Raw genomic sequence first — 27,107 nt, 5'->3', positions numbered from 1 at the left:
TGAAATCTACAGGTTCAATTTAATGTCAGCGGTGGTAAAGGACACATGAAATGTGTGCTTATAATGCATAATAGTCACAGTGGATAGCAGCTAAGAACATGAAAAAATATAGGAAAATCTAAAAGTTCACATTGTGAGTTTGGATGTTGATAAAAGATGGTGATTTCACGCATCAGATGTTTTTAAGGTTTTACTATTAAAGAAAAAAAAAATGAATAATGCATTACATTTATTCCTCAGAACTAAAATATCAGTATGGCAGCAAAATATTGAGAGCGCAATGAACATTTGTAAACTGTATTCAAATCTCTTTTTTTGATCCCAAAGTGCAAATTGCAAAATTCCCACAAGTTCAGTAGTGCTTTTCCTGTAAATAATCCTTCATTTTGTTTGGCAGAGGCAGTTTCTGAATCAGGTCTATTCTGGTGTATTGACGTATCACAAATCGGCACAGGTACTGCAATGACCGTACCTGCATAAACCGGGACACTGGGTTTGTCAGTCTAACAGGGTAAGTAGCCGATCCAGGAACCCGAGACCTGGAGTAGCAAAATGCTCCATTTTCAGAGTCCCTAATGGAATGTTCTATAAGGTCAACTATGGAGGTGTGTCCTTCTACATCTGGCTGTTCGTAAAAGCTAAATCTGCCATTTGAATGTTCAATTCTCGTATGAAGCGTTTTACTATGAGAACGAAAACTTAGGCTTAAAAGGTAACGATCATCAGAACTGTCTCGGACCAGAAAGGAGCCATCTGGCACATTAGCCAATTTTTCTTCGGCTTCCCAGCGTGTGATAGGTCCCCAGTACCACCCTTGTTTTGCCAGTTTTTTAAGCTCCTCTGTAAGACTGGTGACAACCATAGGTCCACTGCTTTGGACAGAGTCATAGACCCTGCTCACACCAGGAGCAGTGTTAGGGTCAAAATTCAAATGGCACCGCATGTTTTCATGTGCTTCTGTGCTATTAAATCCTGCAAAGTTCCTTTGGATTTGACTGTTCTGGACTGGAGGTAGCAATGGGGAGAGTGGTGGGACGTCATTGTGACTTACTCTGGAGTTTTGAAAAAGAACTCCATTGGTACTATGCAGCAGACCATTCATAGTCTGGTCCACAAAGATGTCCGAAGCCACTACTACATCCGGAGCCACTTGACTTTCCTCTTCGTGAAAGCCATTACTTCCTATTTGGGAAGGTACAGCAGAAATTTCCATCGGGGAGGAGCTGTCCAAACAGTAAGTACGTGGTCCTTCCAAAGGATACATTCCCTCATCTAAAGGCACAGTATACTGAATATAGTCCTGAGGCACAAGTCCTATAACTACAGGCACATGTTCATTAATATGCAGATGGAGATCTCCGTTATGAGACTCTGTACTTTTCAATGTATTACTTTGTTCCTGATACACATTATCTGACTGCAGCTCATGAAAGTCTTTTCGAACCCCATTAAGTGCAGGGCTTGGACTGGTGGAATGAACCAATGCTTTAACTTTCACCTCCATCTTTATACAGGTCTCTTCAGAGTTGGTTGGACGTAATGGCCATGGAGTTGGACTGTAGTGGTGTGTTCGAAGGGATGTTGACCTTAACGGCCTCTGAGACCTCACATCTTTAAAAGTAATAGGCGCAGAAGATGAAGAAAATGTGTCTTCTTCTACAGAGTTAACGGATGTGCTTCCCTTTGCTTTTTGTTTCTGTTTTGCTGAAAGGCGTCTTTTCAATGTCCCCATTAAGCTCTCACTTTTTGGCCTATTTTTCCCACCTTTCTCATCTTCACTGTTGATTTCACATCCTGTCAAGTCTTTTCCATAGCAGCTTCCAAACAGAGAGTCATCTTTCACAAAGCTATTGTTAAGTGAAGGCTGCTGTACCATTACAAAATCATTTTCTTCTTTGCTTTTGTTCAAGTTAAAAGATTTGCGAAATGTTTTCAGACTGATTTTCTTCATTATGGCAAGTGATCAAGTCCTTTTGCAGTTGGACTCTCCAATGGATTGGCCCTAGAATACCGCCATTAATCACTGCTTCACCTCTTTTTCTAAAAGGCGTCATTTAGCTTCTGTAACCATCACCTGTAGATAAAGCAAAAAAAAAAAAAAAAAATTAGTATTTCTATACCTTTCAATGTTTCAGAAGTTTTTCATGCAATAAGCTAGCCGAGCATAGTACTCTCCTGGGCTGTGAGCACATTTCGTTACAGACCAATATAGGATGGGGCCTGCCTGAGCTGCATTATATTGTTAAACTTAGAATGGTTTTGGGAAGCTAAGTTCTGTAAGTGACAGGCTGATGAGCCGTAAATTCCAAGCCCAGAACAAGACGCAGCAAATACGTTTTTTTCACCAATTTCACTGCATTTTGAATTTTTTTCCCGCTTCCCAGTACACGCCATGGAAGAATAAATACCATCACTCTGAAGTGCAATTTGTTACGCAGAAAACAAGCTGTCACAGAGCTCTTTACGTGTAAAAAAAAAAAGAAAACTTAAAGGGTTAAAGGAAATTCATCATTGGTTTTCATGCATTGTGAACCAAACATACCATGAGATGCCACTTGATGCATATCTTGTATCATTCCTGATCCGAGTGGTTTTGCTCATAAAACACATTTTAAAATTCTGGACCTTGGGAAAGCTGGGTTGCACGCTGGCTGCAATTCATAAACACATTACACGGAGCTTCCTAACCTGTCCAGACAGGACTAATTAACCTGAGATTCATGACTCATATACAGCAGGTGGGGCATGGTGCAGCAATTTATTCTTCTGCCCGTCAGGGACAACACAAACTTTAAGGGTTAAAGGAAATGTTGTCCCTGACAGGCAGAAGAATCAATTGCTGCACCATGCCCCAGCTGCTGTATATGAGTCATGAATCTCAGGTTAATTAGTCCTGTCTGGACAGGTTAGGAAGCTCCGTATAATGTGTTTATGAATTGCAGCCAGCGTGCAACCCAGCTTTCCCAAGGTCCAGAATTTTAAAATGTGTTTTATGAGCAAAACCACTCGGATCAGGGATGATACAAGATATGCATCAAGTGGCATCTCATGGTATATTTGGTTCACAATGCATGAAAACCAATGATGAATTTCCTTTAACCCATCATTCTCTGGAGCAGTGCATAATTAGGGTAAAAAGAGAAGTGCCGAGCAGCAACAGAAGCCACACAGCCTCATTATTATCATTTTATATTTATTTATTCAGCAAAATCACTCAATTCACGGATTAAACAAGATATTTTTCTGCATCAGTGTAGCCACTGCATTCTCAAGGTAGATTTGGTTCACAATGCATGAAAACAATTGGTAGATTTCCTTTCCTGAACTCGAGTTTCGGCACTAAAAGCAACAAAAAAAAAAAAAAAAAAAAAAGAATTGAACAAGTCAGCACACTTTTACATGACCTGTCTGGTTCAAAATTTCTTTTAGTTAATCGCTAGGGAGAGGGGAGGGGGGGGGGGGGGCAAGTTTAAGATCCCCTATTTTTCCGAGAGCAGAAAACTCCTGCTTTTCTCAGATAAAGATACAGTAATCACTGTGTTATATATAAATTCACATTTGAAAATTTTCAGATGCCTATTATACAAACGTATTAACGTTATTGGCCATTTCTGAGACATAACTTGGATAAACAGCAAATAATGCACACCCGTTGGGAGCAATAAGCTTGTAGAGATGTAATAGTATGACAGTTTTACTACCTGCTATAAATGTAAAACACTATTTTTAAATCTGTAAAGGACAAATGCATGAGACTGCATAAACAACCCACATAGCAATGCAAAGAGGAACCATACAGCACAGTATTCACTTACACTTCACAAATAACAAAAACTGAAGACAGAATCTCAAGTCTAGGGATGACAGAAAGGTTGGTGGTGCCTATGTAAGATGCAAGTGTCATATCTTCAAGTGCTTCAGTTCTTTCAGAATAAGTATAAAGTCGTGTGTGCCTATGACAGGCAACAAACACAATACTGGTTTGTGGTCATCTGTGTGTGCAGAGGTCGCATTAACATCTGCACAAACAGCATAGACACTTCTGTATTTATTAAAATTTCACACTCCTCCTCTTCTAAAATATTCATCAAAAATGGAAAGGGTAGCATTATTACCCTTGTGGAAATATGTTAGCATGACCTCTGGCCATTTCAAGTCCGAATGCATTAAAGGGGTTTTCCCACAAATCTCAATCCCCTAGCCATGTTTAACCCCTTAATGACCGCCCTATTAGAATCTACGTCGGTCATTTAGGGTACTTCTTCTGACACGACGCCTTTCTACGGCGCCGCGTCAGAAGATGATTTCGGGACATCGGGTCAGTATAGTGCCGGTGTCGGGCTGTGATATCACTAACACCCGGGATCGGAAAAACTCTGATCCCGGTTATTTAACCCCTTACATGCTGCGGTCAAGCATGACCGCGGCGTGCAAGAGTGTCCCACGTGGATCGGACCCCCCCCCCCCCCCCGATGTGCTTACCGGGGGATCCGATCCCTCCTGCCGCTGCCCCCGGGTCCGGCGAGTGACCCGAGGCTTCTGGCTCCTCTTCCCGCCAGGTTCTGCCTTCCTGGCAGTACCCGGCTCTATGTAACTGAGCATGCGCAGTTGTTCAAGCCAAAAGGTGGAAAATGTATGAATGTATGTATTTTATAATAATACGGTAATTAAATAAATAAAATAAAGTCCCATAATGTCCCCAGTTACACACAAAATGCAAATAAAGTATATAAAACACACAAAAAATGTACATACTTGGTATCACCGCGTCCGTATTAATCTGTACAATAAATCTAAATCAATATTGAACCCGTTCTGTGAACGACGAAAAAAAAAACTACGAAAAACGTCCCGTAATATACAATTTTTCATCAAACACCATCACAAAAAATGTTCTAAAAAGTGATCAAAAAAAGCTACGTTCCCTAATATCATACGACTGAATAGAACAACTCTTTTCGCAAAAAATAAGCCCTCAACCAGAACTGACAACAGAAAAATACAAAAGTTATGGCCCTGAAAAGTTGTCAATTGTAAAAACAATGCGATTTCTCCAATATTGGTTTTGCTAATTAAATTTGAGCAAAGATAAAAAATATATATATATATATATATATATATATATAAATGAGGTATCACCGTAATCGTAGTGAACCAGAGACTAATCATAAAATATTATTTTTACGTTACGGTGAGCGGGGAAAAAAAGTGCTAAAAATCCAAAATACAAATTGATGATTTTGTTTGTGTCACCCTTGAAATAGTTAATAAAATCTCATGAATAAGCTATAGACCCCCAAAATGAATTATCTATACATTGTATCTCATCCCGCAAATAATAAGCCCTCATATGTTTGCATTACCAAATAAAATTAAAATTTATAGCTTGTACAATGTGACAATACAAATCTGCTGTTCATGCCGCTGCTTTGATCCTATGCTCGGCCGTGCGCCCGTACAGCAGTTTACCACCAAGTATGGGGTATCAGTATACTCGGGAGAAATTGGGCATTAGGCGTTTCATCATTTTATTTATTATGAAACTGTCAGTTTTGGCCCAAATTAATGTATTTTCCAAAAAAATCCCAAAGTTTCTAAATCGCAGGTCCATATTGTTTAACCCATGTGAAACACTTAAAGGGTTAAAAGACTCAATAGAAGTTGAGGGGTGAAGTTTCTATAGTGGGGTAATTTATGGGGTTTTACTATTATTTAGGCCTTACAAAGTCACTTGAAAGCAGAGTTATCCCTCAAAATGTGAGTTTTAGCAATTTTCATGAAAATGAGAAAAATTGCACCTAAAGTTCTGCACCTCATAACATCCTAGAAAAATGAGAGGATGCATAAATTATCATCCCAACATAAAGCAGACATTCCGTAAATGTAATTTATCAAGCTTTTTGGGTAGTTTTACATCTTGTCTGGAAAGCAGAACATTTCACACTTGGAAAATGAAGAATTTTTAGAAACTTGCCAAATTTTTACTTTTTTTCAGAATGAAATGCAAAACTTATCCCTTAACCCCTTAACGCTGAAGCCACTTTTCACCTTCCTGACACGGCCCATTTTTTCAAATCTGCCCTGTGTCACTATAAGTGGTAATAACTTCGGAACACTTTAACATATCCAAGTGATTTTAAAATTGTTTTCTCGTGACACATCGTACTTCAGGTTATTTGAAAAATTTTGGTGGTATGTTTTGCATTTATTTATGAGAAAATCAGATATTTGGTGAAAATTTGGAAAAATTTTAGATTTTTGAACTTCAAAATGTTCTTCTTTTTCCATACATAGTCATAACCGCAAAAAAACGTAATAACTAACATTCACTAAATGTCTTCTTTATGTGGACATGGTTTTTTATGCATACTCTTATTATTGTAGGATGTTATGGGGCTTTGAACATTAGGTGCGATTTTTCACATTTTCATAAAAAACGCAAAATCCTGCTATTGAGGGACCTGCTCAGGTTTCAAGTCACTTTGTGAGACCTAAATAAAAGTAAACCCCATAAATTACCCCATTATAGAAACTACGCCCCTCAACGTACGTGAAACAACTTTTATGAAGTTTGTTAACCCTTTAATTGTTTTACAGGGGTTAAAACAAAATCGGATGCAATTTTGAAAGTAACATTTTTTTGGCTAAATTAATATGTTTTTCAAAAAATGTACAAATTCTCAGTGGATAAAATACCAAAACGCTCCACAAAATTTGATACCCAATCTCTCCCATGTATAGTAATACCCCATATGTGGTGGTAACCTGCTGTATGGGCACACGCCAGGGCATCGAAGGGAAGCTGCGCCATTCAAAGCAGATTATGCATTGTCAATTTTTATTGGCTATACAATCTTTATTTTTTTGGCAATTTGGACATATAAGGGCTTATTTTCTGCGACATGAGATGCACTTTACAAATACTTCATTTTAGTGGGTCATTAGCTTATTGATGAGATTTTATTAACTCTTGAATGTATGGGTGAAAAGAAAATTGTTAATTTTGGTTTACTTTCTTTTCGTATTTTTTTGGGGTCGTACACCGTACACTAAAGATATTATATTATCTTCATTCTATAGGTCACTGCGATTACGGTGATACATCATTTATATAGTTTTTCATTTATTTTTACAATTTTACTGGATAAAAACTAATATAGAGGAAATCTCATTTGTTTTTGCATTGCCATCTTTTCGGAGACGTAACTTTAATAGTTTTTGGTTGACAGAGCTAGTTTAGGGCTTATTTTTTACGTGTTGAGTTGTTCTTTTCAGTGGTACCATTTTTGCGCACATAACTTTTTTGATAACTTTTTAGAACATTTTTGTGTAGAGATTTTATGAAAAATGTACATTTTTGGCGTGTTTTTCGGGTTTTGTTTTTACGGCATTCACCGAGCGGGTCCAATAATGTTTCTGAGTTATTGTACGGATTGTTACGGACGCGGCGATACCAAATATGTGGGGTTTTTTGGCGATTTTGTGTTTTTTTCACTTTATTGCATGTGTATAGGGAATATTTGTGTTTAGGGGACTCTAACTTTATTTAATTAATTATTTTTATTAAAAAATTATTTTATGTAGTGTTTTTAACATTTTTATTAACTTTTACAGGTTAGCTTGAACAAGTGATCCACTGATTCAAGCTCTTCTTCACATTACACAGTGTAATACAGATGTATTACACTGTGTAATGTAACACACTGAGCATGCTGCGCATGCTCAGTGTGTTACAGCCGGGTCCTGTCAGAAGGCAGGACCCGGCTCCCGGCAGGAGGATCGCGCAGCCCCGGGCACCGGCAGTCCCGGGGCTGCGATCGGAGCAGCGGACCCCCCCGGTAAGCGCCGCGGGGGGGTCTGATTCTTCTGAAATGCCCCTTGCACGCCACGGTCAGCGCGACCGCGGCGTGTCAGGGGTTAACACCCGCGATCGGAGAAATCTCCGATCGCGGGTGTTAGAGGCGGGTGTCAGCTATAATATATAGCTGACAACTGCAGCTTCTGGCGCCGGCTCCGTTCAGGAGCCGGTGCCAGAAGCATGACGTAATAGTACTGCATTTTGCGGGAACGCACCTCCCGCGATGCAGTACTATTACGTCAAATGTCGGGAAGGGGTTAAATTTTATAACTAACATGAAGTACAATGTGTCACGAGAAAACATTCTCAAAGTCAGCTGGATATGTTAAAGCGTTCCGAAGTTATAACCAATTATCATGAGACATGTCAGATTTGAAAAATCGAGTCTGGTCATTGAGCTGAAAACTAGTGTCGGTGATAAGGGGTTAAACGATAAAGATTTTACAGCTTTAAAATTTTAGTTTTAGTGCTGTTTTAGCTCCTATTGCTCCCTACGCTGGTCAGTGTAAAATTTTAGGGTGTGGGTGAGGACTCTCTAAGCAGACACATTATGATCTATCTAGTTCTCTGTGTATTGAGAATGTTGTTAGGTTATCAAGGTACAAGGTTTATATACACTTTCATTTAGCTTCATAACACTGTACTAGTATCCGACACTTGGAAAGAGACACAAGACAAATCAGAGATGAAATGATGTGATCCATGAGATGCCTACTACAAGCAGTCAGCACTGCTACATATCTCCTGTACCTCTGTCTCTATTCCCCCTGATAAAGAACTTATCTGCCCGTAGCTTGCAGCTTCTTTACCAACAGTGAATGAGTGTCTGTGAGCTCCATCCTGATATACAAGTGGAGGGGCTAGAGTGCAGGGATCAGAGAAACTCATCTCCACAGCCATCAAACAGAGATCCAAGATGGCTTTCCTGACCCAAAGTTACAGAGTAGTGTCTAGGGACAACTGAAATAGTGTACACCAGGACAGAAACAGGTTGGAATTATAAGTTTTTTGTTAATAACAGTTAATTAAACAATGTGTTATTTTGTTATCCTAAGTATATTTAATAAACTTGTCTACGTGGGAATACCCCTTTAAAGGGAACCTACCACCACGAATCTACCTATAAAGGTAGATCGGGTGGTAGGTGGATGTAAGGGACGTGAGGATAGCCCTTTTTAGAGCTAATCCTCACGTCCCCGCTAGCCTAGCATAAACTTTAATGCCCTAATATGTTAATTTAATTAAGCGGCTACCGGGGCGTGGAGTAGCCGGACACGAGGCTACACGGCGCGGCTACTCCACGCCCCAGTAGCTGCTTTCCCCCGCCTACCCTGTGATCTTCGGCGCGCAGCTCCTGGCAGCTGCGCGCCCTCGTCGGAGAAGCCGGAGTTCTGCGCATGCGCAGTAACTCCGGCCTCGTTCCCGAGATCGCGCATCTTGGCCGGAGTTACTGCGCATGCGCAGAACTCCGGCTTCTCGGACGAGGGCGCGCAGCTGCCAGGAGCTGCGCGCCGAAGATCACAGGGTAGGCGGGGGAAAGCAGCTACTGGGGCGTGGAGTAGCCGCGCCGTGTAGCCTCGTGTCCGGCTACTCCACGCCCCGGTAGCCGCTTAATTAAATTAACATATTAGGGCATTAAAGTTTATGCTAGGCTAGCGGGGACGTGAGGATTAGCTCTAAAAAGGGCTATCCTCACGTCCCTTACATCCACCTACCACCCGATCTACCTTTATAGGTAGATTCGTGGTGGTAGGTGCCCTTTAAAGACTGCTCCAGCCACAGAGACCAGAAAATGACCTGCTCCAAGACCCGTGGCTTGAGCATTCATCTCACACATGGGTCCATGGGAAATATGCAAATACATTTTCCAAGGTGTTAAATGGAAAACAATACCTCCTTTTGCAACCTTGAAAGGCAGCCCCCTTAACACCAAGTATGACCTACAAGAAGTCTAATAACATGATGCAAGATTAAAGGGGTAATCTCGTCTGGGCATTCACATTCAGTTTCACTAATCTGCCATATATAAACATTTCTTCAATTGGATGTTATTAAAAAAAAATGTTCCTGTGTGAAGATAATTTCCCATAAACATAGCCATGTTGTCCCTTAGAAACAAGATAGCTTCCTCGGTTACGACCACCTCACATTTAGGCAGCAGTGGCCAGACTTGCGCTATAGAGTACTGCCTGACCTCCTGGATTCAGCGATCATTAACACAGGACGGCTGTGGGACATGTAGTAACTCATGGACATTTCATATACAAAAAATTTTTGTTTATTTGTGAAATCCATCCAGCAGAGGTGGCCGTATCTGAGGAAGTGATCCCGTTTCTAGGGGACAAAATGACTACATTTATGAGAAATTATCTTCACACAGGAACATTTTTTTAAATAACATCTAATTGAAGAAATGTTTATATATGGAAGATTTATCAAACTGAATGTGAATGCTGAGACGAGAATACCCCTTTAAGCCAAACCAGTATATCTATTCCAGAAGGAACAGACGCCCAACTGTAGACAGCACTGTTTTTACCTGGGTTCGTGGATTGCCAGCCATGCAAGAGGCCCAAGATTGTGACTACATCTCAGACTTCTTGTTTTTACTTCCTGATCATTCTCCGAATCATCCTCCAACTGCTGTCTGCACTCAACTCCAACCTCAAGTGAACACCATTTTCGAGGCTCTCATTTGCTCTTGCAGTCAAGCAACAGTGATGTTTAGCAGTGAAGTTGCCCAATTTTCACTGGACTAGAACTGTGGCTTTACAGTCCTCAGAAGTCATGACAACCAATTGGAACCCATCTGCTTATCGTTGGCCATGGAATCCAATATATTTCCAGCAGGTCAGGTGTTGGCACAGCTTCTATGGTATAGCCCAAGCTCCTGAGCCATATTTCCCCCTTTTGAAATTCAGTGTACATGCAAGTAGGCTATACCATGCCAACTTCCATGTTTATTTGAATTTATTCAGGATTCGCAAATGAGAGCTTTACAGTGCCATATGGGAGCGGTACGGCGCAGCACACGTTCCCATCTTGCTACTGTGCTGTGTATTCCTATGGAGAGGGGCAGGGGTGAGCATCCCCTACCCCTCTCCCGGGCACACTACGGTACAGCAGGCATACATCGTATGAATGTAGCCTTAGATTGACACTTTTCTATCCATTACCTCCCATTTGTCAAGGCCTATCCAAACCACCTCTGCACTGATGAATATACATGAATAAGGGATAAGAAGAAGCAAACAGAGACCAGAATAGATTGGTTACACAGTTGTAAAAGAATCCTTGCACTGTGAGATACACTGTTTGCTTGGACAAGTTAATTATCGGAAGAGGCACTATTTATGGAGCTGTATACAACAAAATATGTGGCTCGCTGCCACAAGCAAGAACACGATAGTAACAAGCTAAAGTGGCTACCTTGTCTCTATTCAGACCTATCCCCTGTGTAAAGCTGCTCCACAACCACACTACATGGAATATGTACAAGGACAGAGATGGAACAGGGATGTCGCCTGCCCTCCAAACTCAGCTGTCTGTCCTCTGCTGCCCACAACTTTGTAAAATAACCCTTTGATATTCTCCCTGTATGAGGGCTTAATATCAGGACAAACTGCACTTCCTGGTTTCAGGATTTAAAGGGGTTTTCCTACAAAGAAAAGTTAGACCCTATCTGTCGCTGATCAATCGGGGTCTAGGTGCTGAGACCCCCACAGATCGCAACAATGAGGGGTCCTTTGGACTACTCATCACTGACGGAGATCTGTGAGCTTGGGGTTTAAACTTTTCTTCATGGAAAAACCCCTTTAATATTCTGTGACATGTACTGAGAATCCACAAAACGCTGAATAACGTAGTTGTGCAATTCTCTTTAGGCCTTCCTAGGGGTCGAATTGCTGATACAATATACTGCAGTATTACTATGTTACTATGTTGCAGTATATTTTATATTTGCTGCATCTGAAGTAGTCCTTGTGTGGTGAAGGGGCCGCCTATGCTGGAGACTTTTTCATGCAATGCTCTATGTCGATGGGAGGTGTAAAAAAATCTGTATCGTCAGTAGTGAAGGCAATAATGGAGTTTCCCATAAAATCACTTTACCTTCTATTGTAAGTGAAAACTGTGTAGTAAACCCACAAAGAATAAGCAAGCGCAAGTCTATTCAGCCTAGGAAGAAACTGCACTTTTTATTCATTATAGATGGTGACAGGAAAACATTTTTTTTTTTTTTTTTTAAAGGGAAGGAAGTTGAAAGAATCACCTGTCATGCAAGTACACTAGAAATCAACCACTATAAAGGAAATCTACCACTGGGATAGAGGTATATTCACCATTAACGCAGCGGGTATAGCTCCCAATAGGGTGAATACAGCCCTATATATATTTTGGGATTTAGTTATGTACTTTCATTAAAAAATGAACTGATATATTTACTTAAATCAAGCACAAGTGCTCTCCGGGGAGTCATCAGAGCCCCTCCGTCTATTACATGCCCCCACTCCACACCTCCCTGCTTCCCGTGCAATCTCCCCCTGCCACTGTGTGCCAAAATCACAGAGCACCACAGGGTAGAGCTGAGTCCCAGTGGTAAATTTCCTTTAAAGAGAAGCGGTCTTCAGGTTTTGACCACCCTGACTAACAATTCCTGTTGATAAAGGGTTACAAGTCCTTACCCATATCATCTAAAATTAGCTGCCGCTGAGGCACTGTACCTTAATTACAGATGTTTTTCTGATATGCAAATTAGCTTTTCTGACTCACATCAGGTATCTGTTACTCTACTCTCCCTAAGACTGCCAGTGAACCAGGCCCCATTATTCTGATTAACAGCTCTGTGTCTCTTCAAATCACTGAGCCGAGGGACTGTCTGCTAATATTCAACTACAGACATAAAGCTCTAGGTACAGATGGGAAATATTGTGTAAATTTTTTACACAGTGCCTTGTGTTTCATTCATGACATGTGACCAGAGTGACATCATCACAGGTCCTTTAGCCTTCTAAGAATAGCAAACTGTACACCATGTATGTGATTACATGAAATCACAGCAGCGTCCCTTGAGGATGGAGATGAGTAGAAGTCCATGGAGGCTGCTGTGACTTCATGTCGTCAAATACATGCATGGGGTACAGTTTGCTATTGTTAAGAGGCTAAATTACCTGAGATGTCGCCGCTCTGGTCACATGACATGAACTGTGACCAGTAAGGAGGCATAAGGCATGGGGAAAGATTAGATCAGATGAACCGGCCAAGCAGGACACGCCTCCCTCTGATTCCATGTAATAAAGGATAAAAGGCGATTTATGTGGATGTAACAGGGACAATATTTAGCTAAAAGAATGGTGGCAGTTTCCTTTAAGTAGTAAAAGATGTAAAAGTAGTAAAAGGAACCTGTCAGCAGAAATTGATCTACTACCAATATGTTGCCAAAAATCTGAACACCTTCCAGATAATGTTTCTTTCATGACCTAGTGTGGTGGCATCATCAAGAAAATTAACTTTGAAGTGAAGTTGTATGAAGTCAAGGAGGCAGAGATTTTAACACTGAGCCAAGCTGTCTCTTCCGGAGAACGCTCCCTTCACTGTTATTTATGGTCCTGCATCCAGAGACATCACTAACCAGATGTCCTGAAGTCTGCTGTATAATCTCAGCCACAGAGGAGGAGGTGTTCAGAGCTCACCAACTTGACATCAATATTAAACTCTCCACCTCCTTGCATCTCATTTCAAAACTGATTTTCTGAATAAGGCCACCACACTGGACTATGAAAGAAACAAATACTACAAGGTGTTATGCTGTTTGATAAGATACCACGTGGTGGTTTATTAGGCCAAATGCTGATGACAGGTTCCCTTTAATGTGTGTGGGTGTCTCTGGTAATAGTTTAATAATAATTTAACAGTTATTTAACCTTATTTTTGCCCCCCAACATTCGGCAACAGAGCAGTTTTAGAGAAACTAAGGACCCAGCCACCCGATTCATATGCGATCTCAGAGACCCAGGGAAGTCTGGTAGTGGTTTTCTACATTTCATATCGATCGCACATGTATATAAGGATATAATAGACGTCGGAAGTGTATGACTTCTTACACTGTGGTATTTCACACAGATTGTGAGTGGGCTTTCTATGAGGACTAACTGCTATGTTACATAGGGCTATGCATACAAATGCCACCCAAAACTTTGGTTTTATTCTCCAACTGCTCCTTTTGAGGTCAAAGCTTCACTTTAAAATTATGCACATTAGACTGACGTGTTTTGGCAGATCACCTTAGGGCTCCGGATACACATTCCTGAGGTGCCCTGCCAATGTCCTGAAGAACTTCAGCTAATTTCCATATTTCTAAGGTTAACTTTTGACAAAGAAGGAGAAGCTGAAAAATAGAAAGAAAGGTATGGGAGACATGTGTGGGCATAGACCTATCTAACATAGCAGTTGGTAAGTGACTTGGGGTGACCAATACCCTTCAACTGACACTGCGAGTTAACCACCCAGATTGTGCTGGAAATTTAACCCCTTAATGACGAGTGACATAGTAGGTAGTACACCACGTGTCGGCTGTGGCAGATTGGAGGGGACGCCGATCGTCGCTACCTGTGACATCATAGGGGAGCGCCGATCTGTTGCTTTGGCAGCCTTGGGTCACACAAAGTCTCTTTTTTCAACAATGAGTTACAATGTGAGATTTGCACGTTGTCATGCATGTGAAGTAAAATGCCCACATACTTAGTATATTCCCAGCACATGCATGGAATATTAAATACTGCCACTATGAAGTGCAATTTGTTATACAGAAAACAAGCCCCCATACATCTCTTAACATGAAAAAAAAAAAAAAAAGTTATGGATGTTTGAAGGTGGGGACTGAAAAATGAAAATGCAAAAACCATGTAATCTGATTGAAAATCCATGGCAAAATCATTTATGTTGATTAGAATGACCCCCATTGGGGACAGAGACCGATTTGGCAATCTCTGTATCTCTGTGCAGCACTGCGTAATCTTCGTGTGCTATATGAGAATTATTATTAATTACCGTATATACTCGAATATAAGCCGAGACCCCTAATTTTACCACCGAAAACTGGGAAAACCTATTGACTCGAGTTTAAAGCCGAAGGTGGGGAATGCATTGGTCACAGCCCCCCCAGTGGTATACAGCCAGCCAAGCCCCCCCCCCAGTAGTATACAGCCAGCCAAGCCCCCCCCTCCAGTGGTATACAGCCAGCCAAACCCCCCCCCCTCCAGTGGTATACAGCCAGCCAAGCCCCCCCCCCTCCAGTGGTATACAGCCAGCCAAGCTACCCCCCCCCAGTGGTATACAGCCAGCCAAGCTACCCCCCCCCAGTGGTATACAGCCAGCCAAGCCACCCCCCCCCAGTGGTATACAGCCAGCCAAGCCACCCCCCCCCAGTGGTATACAGCCAGCCAAGCCCCCCCCCCCTGTGGTATACAGCCAGCCAAGCCCCCCCCCCCAGTGGTATACAGCCAGCCAAGCCCCCCCCCCAGTGGTATACAGCCAGCCAAGCCCCCCCCCAGTGGTATACAGCCAGCCAAGCCCCCCCCCCAGTGGTATACAGCCAGCCAAGCCCCCCCCCCCAGTGGTATACAGCCAGCCAAGCCCCCCCCCCCCCCCGTGGTATACAGCCAGCCAAGCCCCCCCCCAGTGGTATACAGCCAGCCAAGCCCCCCCCCAGTGGTATACAGCCAGCCAAGCCCCCCCCCCACCCCAAGTGGTATATAGCTATCCAAGCCCCCCGCACCGAGTATGCAAATGTTTTTTTTTTTTTTTTATTGACTTGTCTATAAGCCAAGGTGAGGTTTTTCAGCACATTTTTTGTGCTTAAAAACTCAGCTTATACACAAATATATACCATATTATTATCACCATATCTTAACCAAGAAAAATACACAAGGTGGCAACAGTAATGGCTGTGCAGAGGGAGGTATCCGGTGCTCCACCACCTTGTCGGTAAGCATTTCAATTATCAATGTTTCTCCTTCTCAGTTCTTGTTTCACGTTGTGCGATTATAGAGGATGAATCACAAGTGATAACAACAGTTGCCAGGAACAGTTCTCACTACTGGAGCCTGGCATGCAATTACAGGGGCTTTATGTAAGCCAAATTGTCTATAGATAAAGCAGGTAGGAAACAAATCGCACAAGACAACATAAAGAAGCAATTAGCACATAGCATAGGAATATACTACCCTCCAGCCGCCTCTGTGCCAGTCATCCACCATGGGGATATACATAATGTGTGTGTATACATGTATATGACTGTTGTACTTACCACATGGGTACACATAACAATAAGACAGCAGTCAGTCAATAAGCATTGCTCCTGACTTCTGCCCAGTGTTGTACGCGTTATTTGCTTTAAGAACAAATGGATCAGACATGTTGAAACATGTTCTATACTTCTACTACAAAGGGAAATGCAGAAAGTTGGATCTCCATTCTCCTCTCCCAACATGCAAACTAAGCAAACTGGAATAGCCATCAGAAGGTAATCTAAGGAGCATTGTAAGCCCGTGAGTTTGGTCAAGCAACTTCACAACATATGTGGGCAGGAATTACCGGTTCTGAACATAGAACTGGACATGATCGTCCAGTTCAGGTGTGCAATATTTTTTAGTAGTTTCCATTACACTGGCCACCTTCAGCGAATAATAGCTATGGTTTCCAAGCTCAACACTGAGCTTGGTATCCATGGCTGTGGAGTCGGTAAGCCAAACTTCAGAGTCAGACTCCTCAATTTCCAGAACTTCGACTCCAGCTCCATCAAAAAGGAGTCTACCAATCCACAGTCCTGTTTTACTGGTCACTGTAGCAGAACCAAGATAAATGCAGCAGGATAATACCTCTGATGTCACCTCTGACCAAACAGAGAGTAGGACAGGCACTACCGATGTATAGAGATAAAGGTGGAGTCCACGTATACTAGGAGAGCATATAACCAACAAAAGAACAAGAGAGAGGATACGTATAGTGGACTGAAGTAATATCAAGAAAACTTTATTGGTATATATAAATAAACACAGTAACAACAAAACCACATATGAATAAAAACACTTAAAAAAAAGTGCACCATGCAAGGTGTACTTAACCTCCCAGGGCCTGTGTGTCCTGGGGCACTTAGGCCACCACATACAGGACTGCTTGGCTTACTTTTGCACTGGTCACTTTATGTATGCGCATATTTCCTGTTGCAATCTGACGTTATCCAGCTATAATTTAGCACCTTTTCGCTTGTTCTGCATCATTTATTTGTCGTCTTGATTTGGTCGGTTATGGGCTGGGGAGCCCAGGACACACAGGCCCTGGGAGGTTAAGTACACCTTGCATGGTGCACTTTTTTTTAAGTGTTTTTATTCATATGTGGTTTTGTTGTTACTGTGTTTATTTATATATACCAATAAAGTTTTCTTGATATTACTTCAGTCCACTATACGTATCCTCTCTCTTGTTCTTTTGTTGGTTATCTGATGCCACCTCTGTCATCATATAACCTATAGACAGCAGGATAATACCTCTGATGTCACCTCTGTCATCATATAACCTATAGACAGCAGGATAATACCTCTGATGTCACCTCTGTCATCATATAACCTGTAGACAGCAGGATAATACCTCTGATGTCACCTCTGTCATCATATAACCTGTAGACAGCAGGATAATACCTCTGATGTCACCTGTCATCATATAACCTATAGACAGCAGGATAATACCTCTGATGTCACACCTGTCATCATATAACCTATAGACAGCAGGATAATACCTCTGATGTCACCTCTGTCATCATATAACCTATAGACAGCAGGATAATACCTCTGATGTCACCTCTGTCATCATATAACCTGTAGACAGCAGGATAATACCTCTGATGTCACCTGTCATCATATAACCTATAGACAGCAGGATAATACCTCTGATGTCACCTGTCATCATATAACCTATAGACAGCAGGATAATACCTCTGATGTCACCTCTGTCATCATATAACCTGTAGACAGCAGGATAATACCTCTGATGTCACCTGTCATCATATAACCTATAGACAGCAGGATAATACCTCTGATGTCACACCTGTCATCATATAACCTATAGACAGCAGGATAATACCTCTGATGTCACCTCTGTCATCATATAACCTGTAGACAGCAGCAGCATAATACCTCTGATGTCACCTGTCATCATATAACCTGTAGACAGCAGCATAATACCTCTGATGTCACCTGTCATCATATAACCTATAGACAGCAGGATAATACCTCTGATGTCACCTGTCATCATATAACCTATAGACAGCAGGATAATACCTCTGATGTCACCTCTGTCATCATATAACCTGTAGACAGCAGGATAATACCTCTGATGTCACCTGTCATCATATAACCTATAGACAGCAGGATAATACCTCTGATGTCACACCTGTCATCATATAACCTATAGACAGCAGGATAATACCTCTGATGTCACCTCTGTCATCATATAACCTGTAGACAGCAGCAGCATAATACCTCTGATGTCACCTGTCATCATATAACCTGTAGACAGCAGCATAATACCTCTGATGTCACCTGTCATCATATAACCTATAGACAGCAGGATAATACCTCTGATGTCACCTGTCATCATATAACCTGTAGACAGCAGGATAATACCTCTGATGTCACCTGTCATCATATAACCTATAGACAGCAGGATAATACCTCTGATGTCACCTCTGTCATCGTATAACCTGTAGACAGCAGGATAATACCTCTGATGTCACCTCTGTCATCATATAACCTATAGACAGCAGGATAATACCTCTGATGTCACCTGTCATCATATAACCTATAGACAGCAGGATAATACCTCTGATGTCACCTCTGTCATCATAACCTGTAGACAGCAGGATAATACCTCTGATGTCACCTGTCATCATATAACCTGTAGACAGCAGGATAATACCTCTGATGTCACATGTCATCATATAACCTGTAGACAGCAGGATAATACCTCTGATGTCACATGTCATCATATAACCTATAGACAGCAGGATAATACCTCTGATGTCACCTCTGTCATCATATAACCTGTAGACAGCAGGATAATACCTCTGATGTCACCTGTCATCATATAACCTATAGACAGCAGGATAATACCTCTGATGTCACCTCTGTCATCATAACCTGTAGACAGCAGGATAATACCTCTGATGTCACCTGTCATCATATAACCTGTAGACAGCAGGATAATACCTCTGATGTCACATGTCATCATATAACCTGTAGACAGCAGGATAATACCTCTGATGTCACATGTCATCATATAACCTGTAGACAGCAGGATAATACCTCTGATGTCACATGTCATCATATAACCTGTAGACAGCAGGATAACACCTGTAAATTTAGGTTACACCTCTCCTTATCTGTACACCTCCAGCAGCCTGGACACTATCACTAGATAATATCTCTGATGTCATGCAACAGGGACCTCTGTCATCATCATATGGCAGTGTGTAAACAATGAAGGTTTGTAGTCAATGGCTGCAAGCAGAGATCTTGATCACTATCGGCCACACATCCCATCAGATTAACGTGCGACTTTCCATGTCTACAGGATCCAGGTGTGAACAGCAGTCTAAGTACAGAGGAGAACAACGGCAACAAGTGCGTGGAGCAGGACGGGGAGATGTGAGCACAGCAGGCGGGGGCCCCTGTATACAGCCACGTCCTCAGCAGCGCACAGCGTCCCCAGCAGGCTCCTGCACGCTCTCCCCAGGCCTCCTGCTCCTCACAAAGCCTTGGCCTCTCCCTGCGGCGCCCCGTCCACGGCCTACCCCGGTGCAAGGCGCCGGCCGCAAACTACCCCGTAACCCGGCTCAGTCCTCACCTCATAAAGAGCCCAGCGGATTATTGTGCCTTATCGTACCCGGCCTGTGCCAGACCCTGTCACCGACCCAATCCGCTGCTCCGTTCGGCCCCACAGAGCCGGCCATGAGAGGAGGAGCAGGACTGGTAAATAAAGACTACAACTCCCAGCAACCCCCGCGGCAAGATGGAAAACTGTCAAACAATGGCAACTTTATTGAAACCAGTGTAGAGACAGACAGGGCAGAGAGGGATTAGTTGGAAGCCAAGGTAACCGAGGAAGAATGGGATTTTACATAGCGGGCGGTGTATATGTGCTTCATGTACTCATATTATTAGAGAAGTATATACACATCAGCATCGCAGAAACAGCTCTAATTGTACATTTTTATGTTATTATGTATCTATATTTATACCTGTGGCAGACTTTACATAGAGTGTGACTATCAGGGGAGCAACTACAGTCAGCTTCCACTTATTGGAGGGGAGACATTCATTTTCTGGTGTATAATAAATGCCTCACAATTATCGCATCGCCTAATTACTGACATTTTTTTTACTTTTGGCTTCACACTCCACTTTCGACTTTACCTGACACTTTTTTCATGTGAATCCAGATGTGGTGGATTTATGACCTGCACCTGAAAGTCATATACAGACCTTTACACCATATGTTACACCATATGCCAAATGTATCAAACGGTCTAAGCCACTATTATAAATCTGACGTGCAACACAGCTGGTAAGACAGCCCTGCACTATGCACTGAATTTCATTTGTCCAAAATTGTTAAAAAATAATAGTAAAACAATGAACAAGATATACTCACCTCCTCTGTCTCTCCCAGTCTACCATTCCTGTCACAGAAGCTGATGACGTGGTCCCTGCTCTCCGCTAACCCGACACTTCTCTGAAAAGGATTCCCTCCCGATGTCTGTAGAAGCCATTCTGTACTGTGAGTTCAGACTTTCAAAGGATTTACTATGGGGACACAGCGCCGGGACACAGCGGGACCTGGGGGGAGAATCCGTGACAATCTCATAGCTGCCCGTGACGGGGGGCAGAGGTACGAAAAACGGGAAAGTCCCGTCAAAATCGGGACGGTTGGGAGCTATGCAGTCGCCCTCTGTTTGGCGCTTCCTTCCCGACTACCTCTGCACACCTGATACACACAAACTCAAGCTTTAGTAGGCGTGTAATAGTAAAAAAGGAAAGAAGCGCCTGTAAACAAACAGAGGCGGACAACGATAGAGGGCATTAGAGGAGACCGGGGCACCGGAAAAGGTTTTATTTAGAGTTTTATAATCTCCCCAACCCCCTCCCCCCAGCCATATTTGATTTTTTAAAAATCTATATAGCCTTATAGGCCACTTGAAGTGGTAAGTGTAATTGTAAAGACTGAAGCCAAACTGACTAATGGGAGCAGGAGATAGATATATATATATATATATATATATATGTATACAAAAAAAGATTTCTTTAACGGCACTGCAATAAGATAAGGGATGGGTGCACGCTACCACCGGACAGCCACGTCTTTCCAAATATAGAAAAACAAAGACGAACGGCACTCCAAAGTAGTAGAATAATTCAAGTGGTGTTTATTCCCAAGCTGCTGCGTTTCAGCTTCATCCGAAGCCTTTCTAGAGCAAAAACTACCTGAAACGTAGCAGCTGGGGAATAAACACCACTTGAATTATTCCACTACAGGCAGTCCCCGGGTTACATACAAGATAGGGTCTGTAGGTTTGTTGTTAAGTTGAGTTTGTATGTAAGTCGGAACTATATATTTTATATACAATTGACAATTGGATTTTAAAAATGTTGGGTTGTCATTAGAATCAATATTAACACTAAAGCTTCATTACAGACCCATTTGATAACTGTTTCAGCTGTTTAATGTAGCCTAGGACTAAAGTACAATAAATTACCAATATTCAGAGGTCCGTTTGTAACTATGGGTCGTATGTAAGTCGAGTGTTCTTAAGTAGGGGACCGCCTGTACTTTGTTTAAAATAGAATTCTGCTTCACTGTCTGCACAACAATTATCAGGGGTTGTACACAGTTTTCAGACATTTTTACGTCAAGCATGACAAATGGTGCATGGCTTATGAAAAGTCAGTGCACCAAAAATAATGCTAACATAATGGAATTTTGCTGGACGTTTCTGGCGTAAACCAACTAATAGGGGGTGCAAAGTACAACTACATATACAGTACCGTTATCATCACGTTTTTAAATGCATCGAAAACGGAAGTGGGAGGGGGGGTCTGTTTCATTGCAAACGCATATGCGTTTTGGCCAAACCCCCTCCCATTTTCTTTTGGATGCTTTTAAAAATACTACGAAAACGGCAAGTGGGAAGGCGCCCTTACAGAATTGAATGCTAGCATTTGTAGTCTCAACTATACCTGCATTGTAACTCCATGATCTCTAGGGCATAACAAGCGCAGGGACTCATTGCAACGAGCAACCAATGAGATTTTAGTTGTTATAAATTTAAAGGTGACTATATTAGAAATATTTTCTTCAAAAGTACATCAACTGTAGAAAAAAGGCAATAAACAGTATGTTATTCAGAGTCATTCCATGTTTCTGCCCTCTCCTCAGACAGTGGAGGCATCCCAGCTTTCATGAATCTCCCATCTTGTAACAATGACTGATATGAATTCATACGACCAGACATTTCCGCCTGTCTTCTCCTGCTGTATATGACCCCCCCCCCATCAGCCACATTTACAAGACAGAAGCTCCATGCAGTCCTGCTAATAATAATAATAAATTGATTAGTAGACAATGGAATTTGAAGAGTCAGGCTTTCTACCATGGAATTTGTCTGTCCTTTAATTGTTCTTTATTTTACTGGAGTTTCACTTTTTATGCCACATATTTTTTCTAAATCAACAAAACCACTTTCACAAGAAACACCTGAGGGTCTCCCATTGATTTCCGACATGTGAACTAATCCTAAGATTGCACAACCTTTTCCTACACTTGGGTGAAAAGACATCCCACCCCCAGGACCCAAGTGAATAGGATTGTCCTTTCATTGAATTTGTAAATTCTGCCCCTTTTCAGATCAAAAGATTCCAGAATTTGCCAGCATTGTTTCTGAATAGTACATAGCATTTATAAATTGTCAGAACTCACAAATTGTTCTGATAGCATCAGGTTTCAGGCTTCTTGCAGGAAAGCCACACCCAGTGCTACCTGTGATTGACAGCTCCCTTTCTGATCTTTGGGAAAGCTGGGTGCGTCTTTGAACTCGTTTTGTCTGCAGCTGCAGTTTGAGTGATGGATGGCTGAGCCAGTCAGTGTTGGAGGTAGTGTCCATTACTGCCTTATATTCTGCCCAGCCCCTTGATGGTTATTCAGTCTAATCTTTGTATCTTGTGCTCTTGATATCTTTGTTTGCTATTGTGTGTTTGACTAATGCTTCATTTTGCCATATGATTCTGTACCTTTGCTGCCATCTTGGAAGTCTTCCCTGTCATCTTGTAGGGTGACTCAAGGACCTTCAGTTAGGGAGGTTTATCTGCTGTAGGCAGGGCCTTAGCCCGCACGGACATCGCAGGGTGTGTTCGCCACCACTTACCTAGTCTGACAGCTAGCGCCAAGCCTGGTTGTAGTTGCACAGTTGCTGGAGAGGTACTGACATAAATGTAGGGGGGGGGGGGTTACATACTCTTTTGCAAGTAAAAAAAAATCCAATATGAGTTTTTTCTGGTGGTTTTCATGTACAACCCAGAAAGGCTATGTATGTTGACTTTAAAGTGGCATCTGGTCACATTGGGGGAATTCATTTTAAACACCAGTCTTAAAATTTCCCCCACTGTCATTCCGGCAGCAATATCTACTAAGGGGCTGCAGTAAATACCTAAGACTGGGTCTGAACTTGTGGAGTTTTTTTATATTTCTCCACCTGTTTTTCTCCCACAGTGTTTTTGACAAAACTATAGTTGTGGACACCAAAACACAGCAAAAAATAGCAATATGGAAAATCCCTAATTTTCCTAATCCATTTTGTACGTGCATATTCAGCAGAATTTTACCGGATTGTGTAACTGAAGGACTGCTGAAGGACGTACAGGAGTATGGTATTGCATGGAAAAGCAGGTCTTTTACATATCAAAATTTCCTCATCCCTCTGGACTTCTAGAACATTGAGAGGTATTCAGAAATAGCACAACGCGCGGCACCCTGATGTGCAAATTTAGCCTCTACCTCTAAAAGTGAATGAATAAAAAGTCAAATAAATTTAAGCATGTTATCAATAGCAATCTCTGAATCGCTGTATATTATAGAACTTGACCACCTGAAGGGAAATAATTTCCCTGAGAACACCCTGAAATAGAGAGTCCGGTAGCTCAGCCTGTATAGTAGAGCAGGCTAGATTCCCTTGGTGAAAATGAGCCTTTCAATATAACTGCATGGGAGCGAGAGTGAGATTTAAGTGAATATATACCTCAAATTACTGAAGCAAGAATAACTTTATACATCAGATTAAATACAGATCCTAGATCAGACTGGTCATCCAAGACTTGTTAAAGGAAATCTATCATCACACTTTTACATACTAAATCAGCCTTACCCATGTGTCCATCTGATCCTGGAACTGTAGTTATGTTCTGCATGTCCTCTAGTACTTTGTGTATACCCATCACTAAGAATGACACATCATGCCAGAAAACCCCTTTAAGCTAAATAATTCTGAACTAGTTTTTTTCCTCTATTTGATTGGCAATATTGTCTAAAATATTTTTATATATTAGTATAACAGTGCATCAAATAATAGAGTGTATATTTTGTTGGTTGTCGAAAATATATTTAAAAAAATCCAGTACAGAAAGACAGTTTGGAAACGGAATTAATGATATAAGTTTAAAGAAGCTAAAATCCTTCAGGATTTTGTTTGCAAGCTGTTCTCTTCATATAACTGTGATTAAATTGCTGCACAAAACCATCCTTGTGCCGGGAGAGGAAACTGATGAGAACCATTTGATTATTTCACATAAGAAGTTTTGTAACTTCTAACTGTGCCCTTACTGATTCATTTTATAGCCAAGCTACATGGACCCTGTAATGTTTTACTTCTAAATGCTTTGTACAGATTTATTAAGTACTGGTTGCCTTAGACATAGACAGTCATTAAAAACCCAAAGGAAAGAGTATCTTATGTTTGTCACCTTTGTGAGGACATATTGTCATATTATATATTAATCCTCAAGCCAGTTACAATTTCTATTCATCAAACCTTTAAGAAAATCCTAGCTATAGTGACACAATGCCATATATACTATATACTGTAATCTCACAATAGAAAATCAATGCAACATAGAATTACCTTATATACAGTATGACTTCCTCAGGCTTGTGGGCTCTGTACTGCCCGAAGATGCCCTCTGAGGGTTTTTAATAACTTGCTTGGAATGTGTCGACAACTGATAGTCTTTGGCAGGAAGTGACCTTAGCCCTAAGTAGCCGGTCAGATATGTCAGTACCTTGATAGGCTACTAGTCATATGACAGATGTGCTACAGGAGTCAACTATCATTACCTCTCAGTTGCACGCTATATGCGATAGATAACAGCAGTGATGTCAGTTAAAAATTGAATTGTGTTATCTTGTTGTATTGTTCATGGTATGTAGTGCAATAGTTTTGACAAAATTGTCATATATATGATGGACGTTAGGCCACATTTATGTATATATCAGACTGTGTGATTATTTCAGAGCTAGTGTAGATGTGGGGGGCATAAGACCACCCCCCTGCATTGATTTAACCCTTTGTGATTAAAATAATAGTGTTGGGTCCAGATGGGGATCTGATAGGGTCATGTGTTAACATGGAGTCAACCTGACATATACTGTATTGATGGCCTAATAACTGCCTCTGCTGGAGTATGAGGCTGCAGTAGTAAGGTACCACTGACATAACATAACCGCTTCTTTCTTTAGAGACCGCAGGCAATAGGAGCCGCAAGATCTAGTGAAGGGCAGGAAAGTAGTATAGGATATTTTATTCTTTTACCCTACCTTACCTATGATTGGGAACATATATCTCCATCCTGAGAAACCACTACCCCAAGGCTTTTTTTGGGTTATAAAGATATTCCACAGGTCCAGTCTGGTTAAGTAGAGGAGAGCAGCCCACTTGCTGCAAGATAAAAAAGAGTTTGCCATATAGAAGGGGACCTGACTGCAAAAATTTAAATTGTGGGTCTGTGAGCTAATGCCTTAAAGGGATTGTCCATAGGTCAAAAGAGATGGCTGTTTTTCTCCAAAACAGCTCCAGCCCTGACCATGGGTTGGGCTTGGTATTGCAATAAATTCTATTTCATCCTTATGCAGCTGAGCTGCAATACCAGCTCAAAACATGTTTTTGGAAGAAGGCAGCCATCTTTTTCAAGTTCCAGACAACTCCTTTAATATGTGGTGTGTGTCAGTAAAAGACTAGAATGAATATTCAACTGTGACCACACTAGCTGAAAGTAGTAAACTATCTCCTGGAGTGGTGTTACCATGATAGAAGGGCTATGATCCTGGGCAAAGGACCATACTGGCACCTCCGATCTAACACTACAGAGCTTAATATAGTATGTCTCACAAATAGAAGTAGTATTCTGGAACGCTCACCATTAATTATGCTCAGTCTCCTGGTTTAATCCCTCTTCTGCTACAGAGCCTTGTCAGCATATTAGGTGCCCAATATATATATATATATATATATATATATATATATATATATATATATATATACACACTCACCAGCCACTTTATTAGGTACACATGTCCAACTGCTCGTTAACACTTAATTTCTAATCAGCCAATCACATGGCGGCAACTCAGTGCATTTAGGCATGTAGACATGGTCAAGACAATCTCCTGCAATTCAAACCGAGCATCAGTATGGGAAAGAAAGGTTATTTGAGTGCCTTTGAACGTGGCATGGTTGTTGGTGCCAGAAGGGCTGGTCTGAGTATTTCAGAAACTGCTGATCTACTGGGATTTTCACGCACAACCATCTCTAGGGTTTACAGAGAATGGTCCAAAAAAGAAAAAACATCCAGTGAGCGGCAGTTCTGTGGGCGGAAATGCCTTGTTGATGCCAGAGGTCAGAGGAGAATGGGCAGGCTGGTTCGACCTGATAGAAAGGCAACAGTGACTCAAATCGCCACTCGTTACAACCAAGGTAGGCAGAAGAGCATCTCTGAACGTCAAACTTTGAGGCAGATGGGCTACAGCAGCAGAAGACCACACCGGGTGCCACTCCTTTCAGCTGAGAACAGGAAACTGAGGCTACAATTTGCACAAGCTCATCAAAATTGCACAGTAGAAGATTGGAAAAACGTTGCCTGGTCTGATGAGTCTC

At 41.7% G+C, this 27,107-nt stretch overlaps 1 protein-coding gene and 1 long non-coding RNA gene across 4 annotated transcripts in view; one reads left to right on the top strand and one right to left on the bottom strand.

Annotated features, from left to right (window-relative positions):
• SOCS6 (suppressor of cytokine signaling 6) lies at positions 1–25,174 on the bottom strand. 2 transcript variants are annotated; one of them, XM_072152313.1, is made up of 2 exons: positions 25,080–25,174; positions 1–2,074 (listed from the first exon to the last, which is right to left on the bottom strand). In XM_072152313.1, the coding sequence occupies exon 2, from the start codon at positions 1,949–1,951 to the stop codon at positions 353–355; it is 1,599 nt and encodes a 532-aa protein (XP_072008414.1). In that variant the 5' UTR covers positions 1,952–2,074; positions 25,080–25,174; the 3' UTR covers positions 1–352. The 2 variants fall into 2 exon arrangements, with proteins under 2 accessions (XP_072008414.1, XP_072008413.1); XM_072152312.1 differs by lacking the exon at positions 25,080–25,174 and adding an exon at positions 19,757–19,912.
• LOC140132909 (uncharacterized) overlaps positions 19,487–27,107 on the top strand; it is a 74,567-nt gene continuing 66,946 nt past the window's right edge. For both annotated transcript variants that reach the window (XR_011855740.1, XR_011855741.1), the window contains exons 1-2: positions 19,487–20,004; positions 20,582–20,689. This is a non-coding gene — a long non-coding RNA (uncharacterized lncRNA). The remainder of the gene's footprint in view (positions 20,005–20,581; positions 20,690–27,107) is intronic.

The sequence above is a fragment of the Engystomops pustulosus genome, chromosome 5 (assembly GCF_040894005.1).
Source record: "Engystomops pustulosus chromosome 5, aEngPut4.maternal, whole genome shotgun sequence".
NCBI lineage: Eukaryota > Metazoa > Chordata > Amphibia > Anura > Leptodactylidae > Engystomops > Engystomops pustulosus.
Note: the sequence above shows the minus strand (reverse complement) of the source record. Positions and strands in the feature narration are given on the sequence as shown.

Coding starts and splice junctions, on each gene's coding strand:
- SOCS6 (XM_072152313.1), bottom strand. CDS start 1,951: ATGAAGAAAATCAGTCTGAAAACATTTCGCAAATCTTTTAACTTGAAC.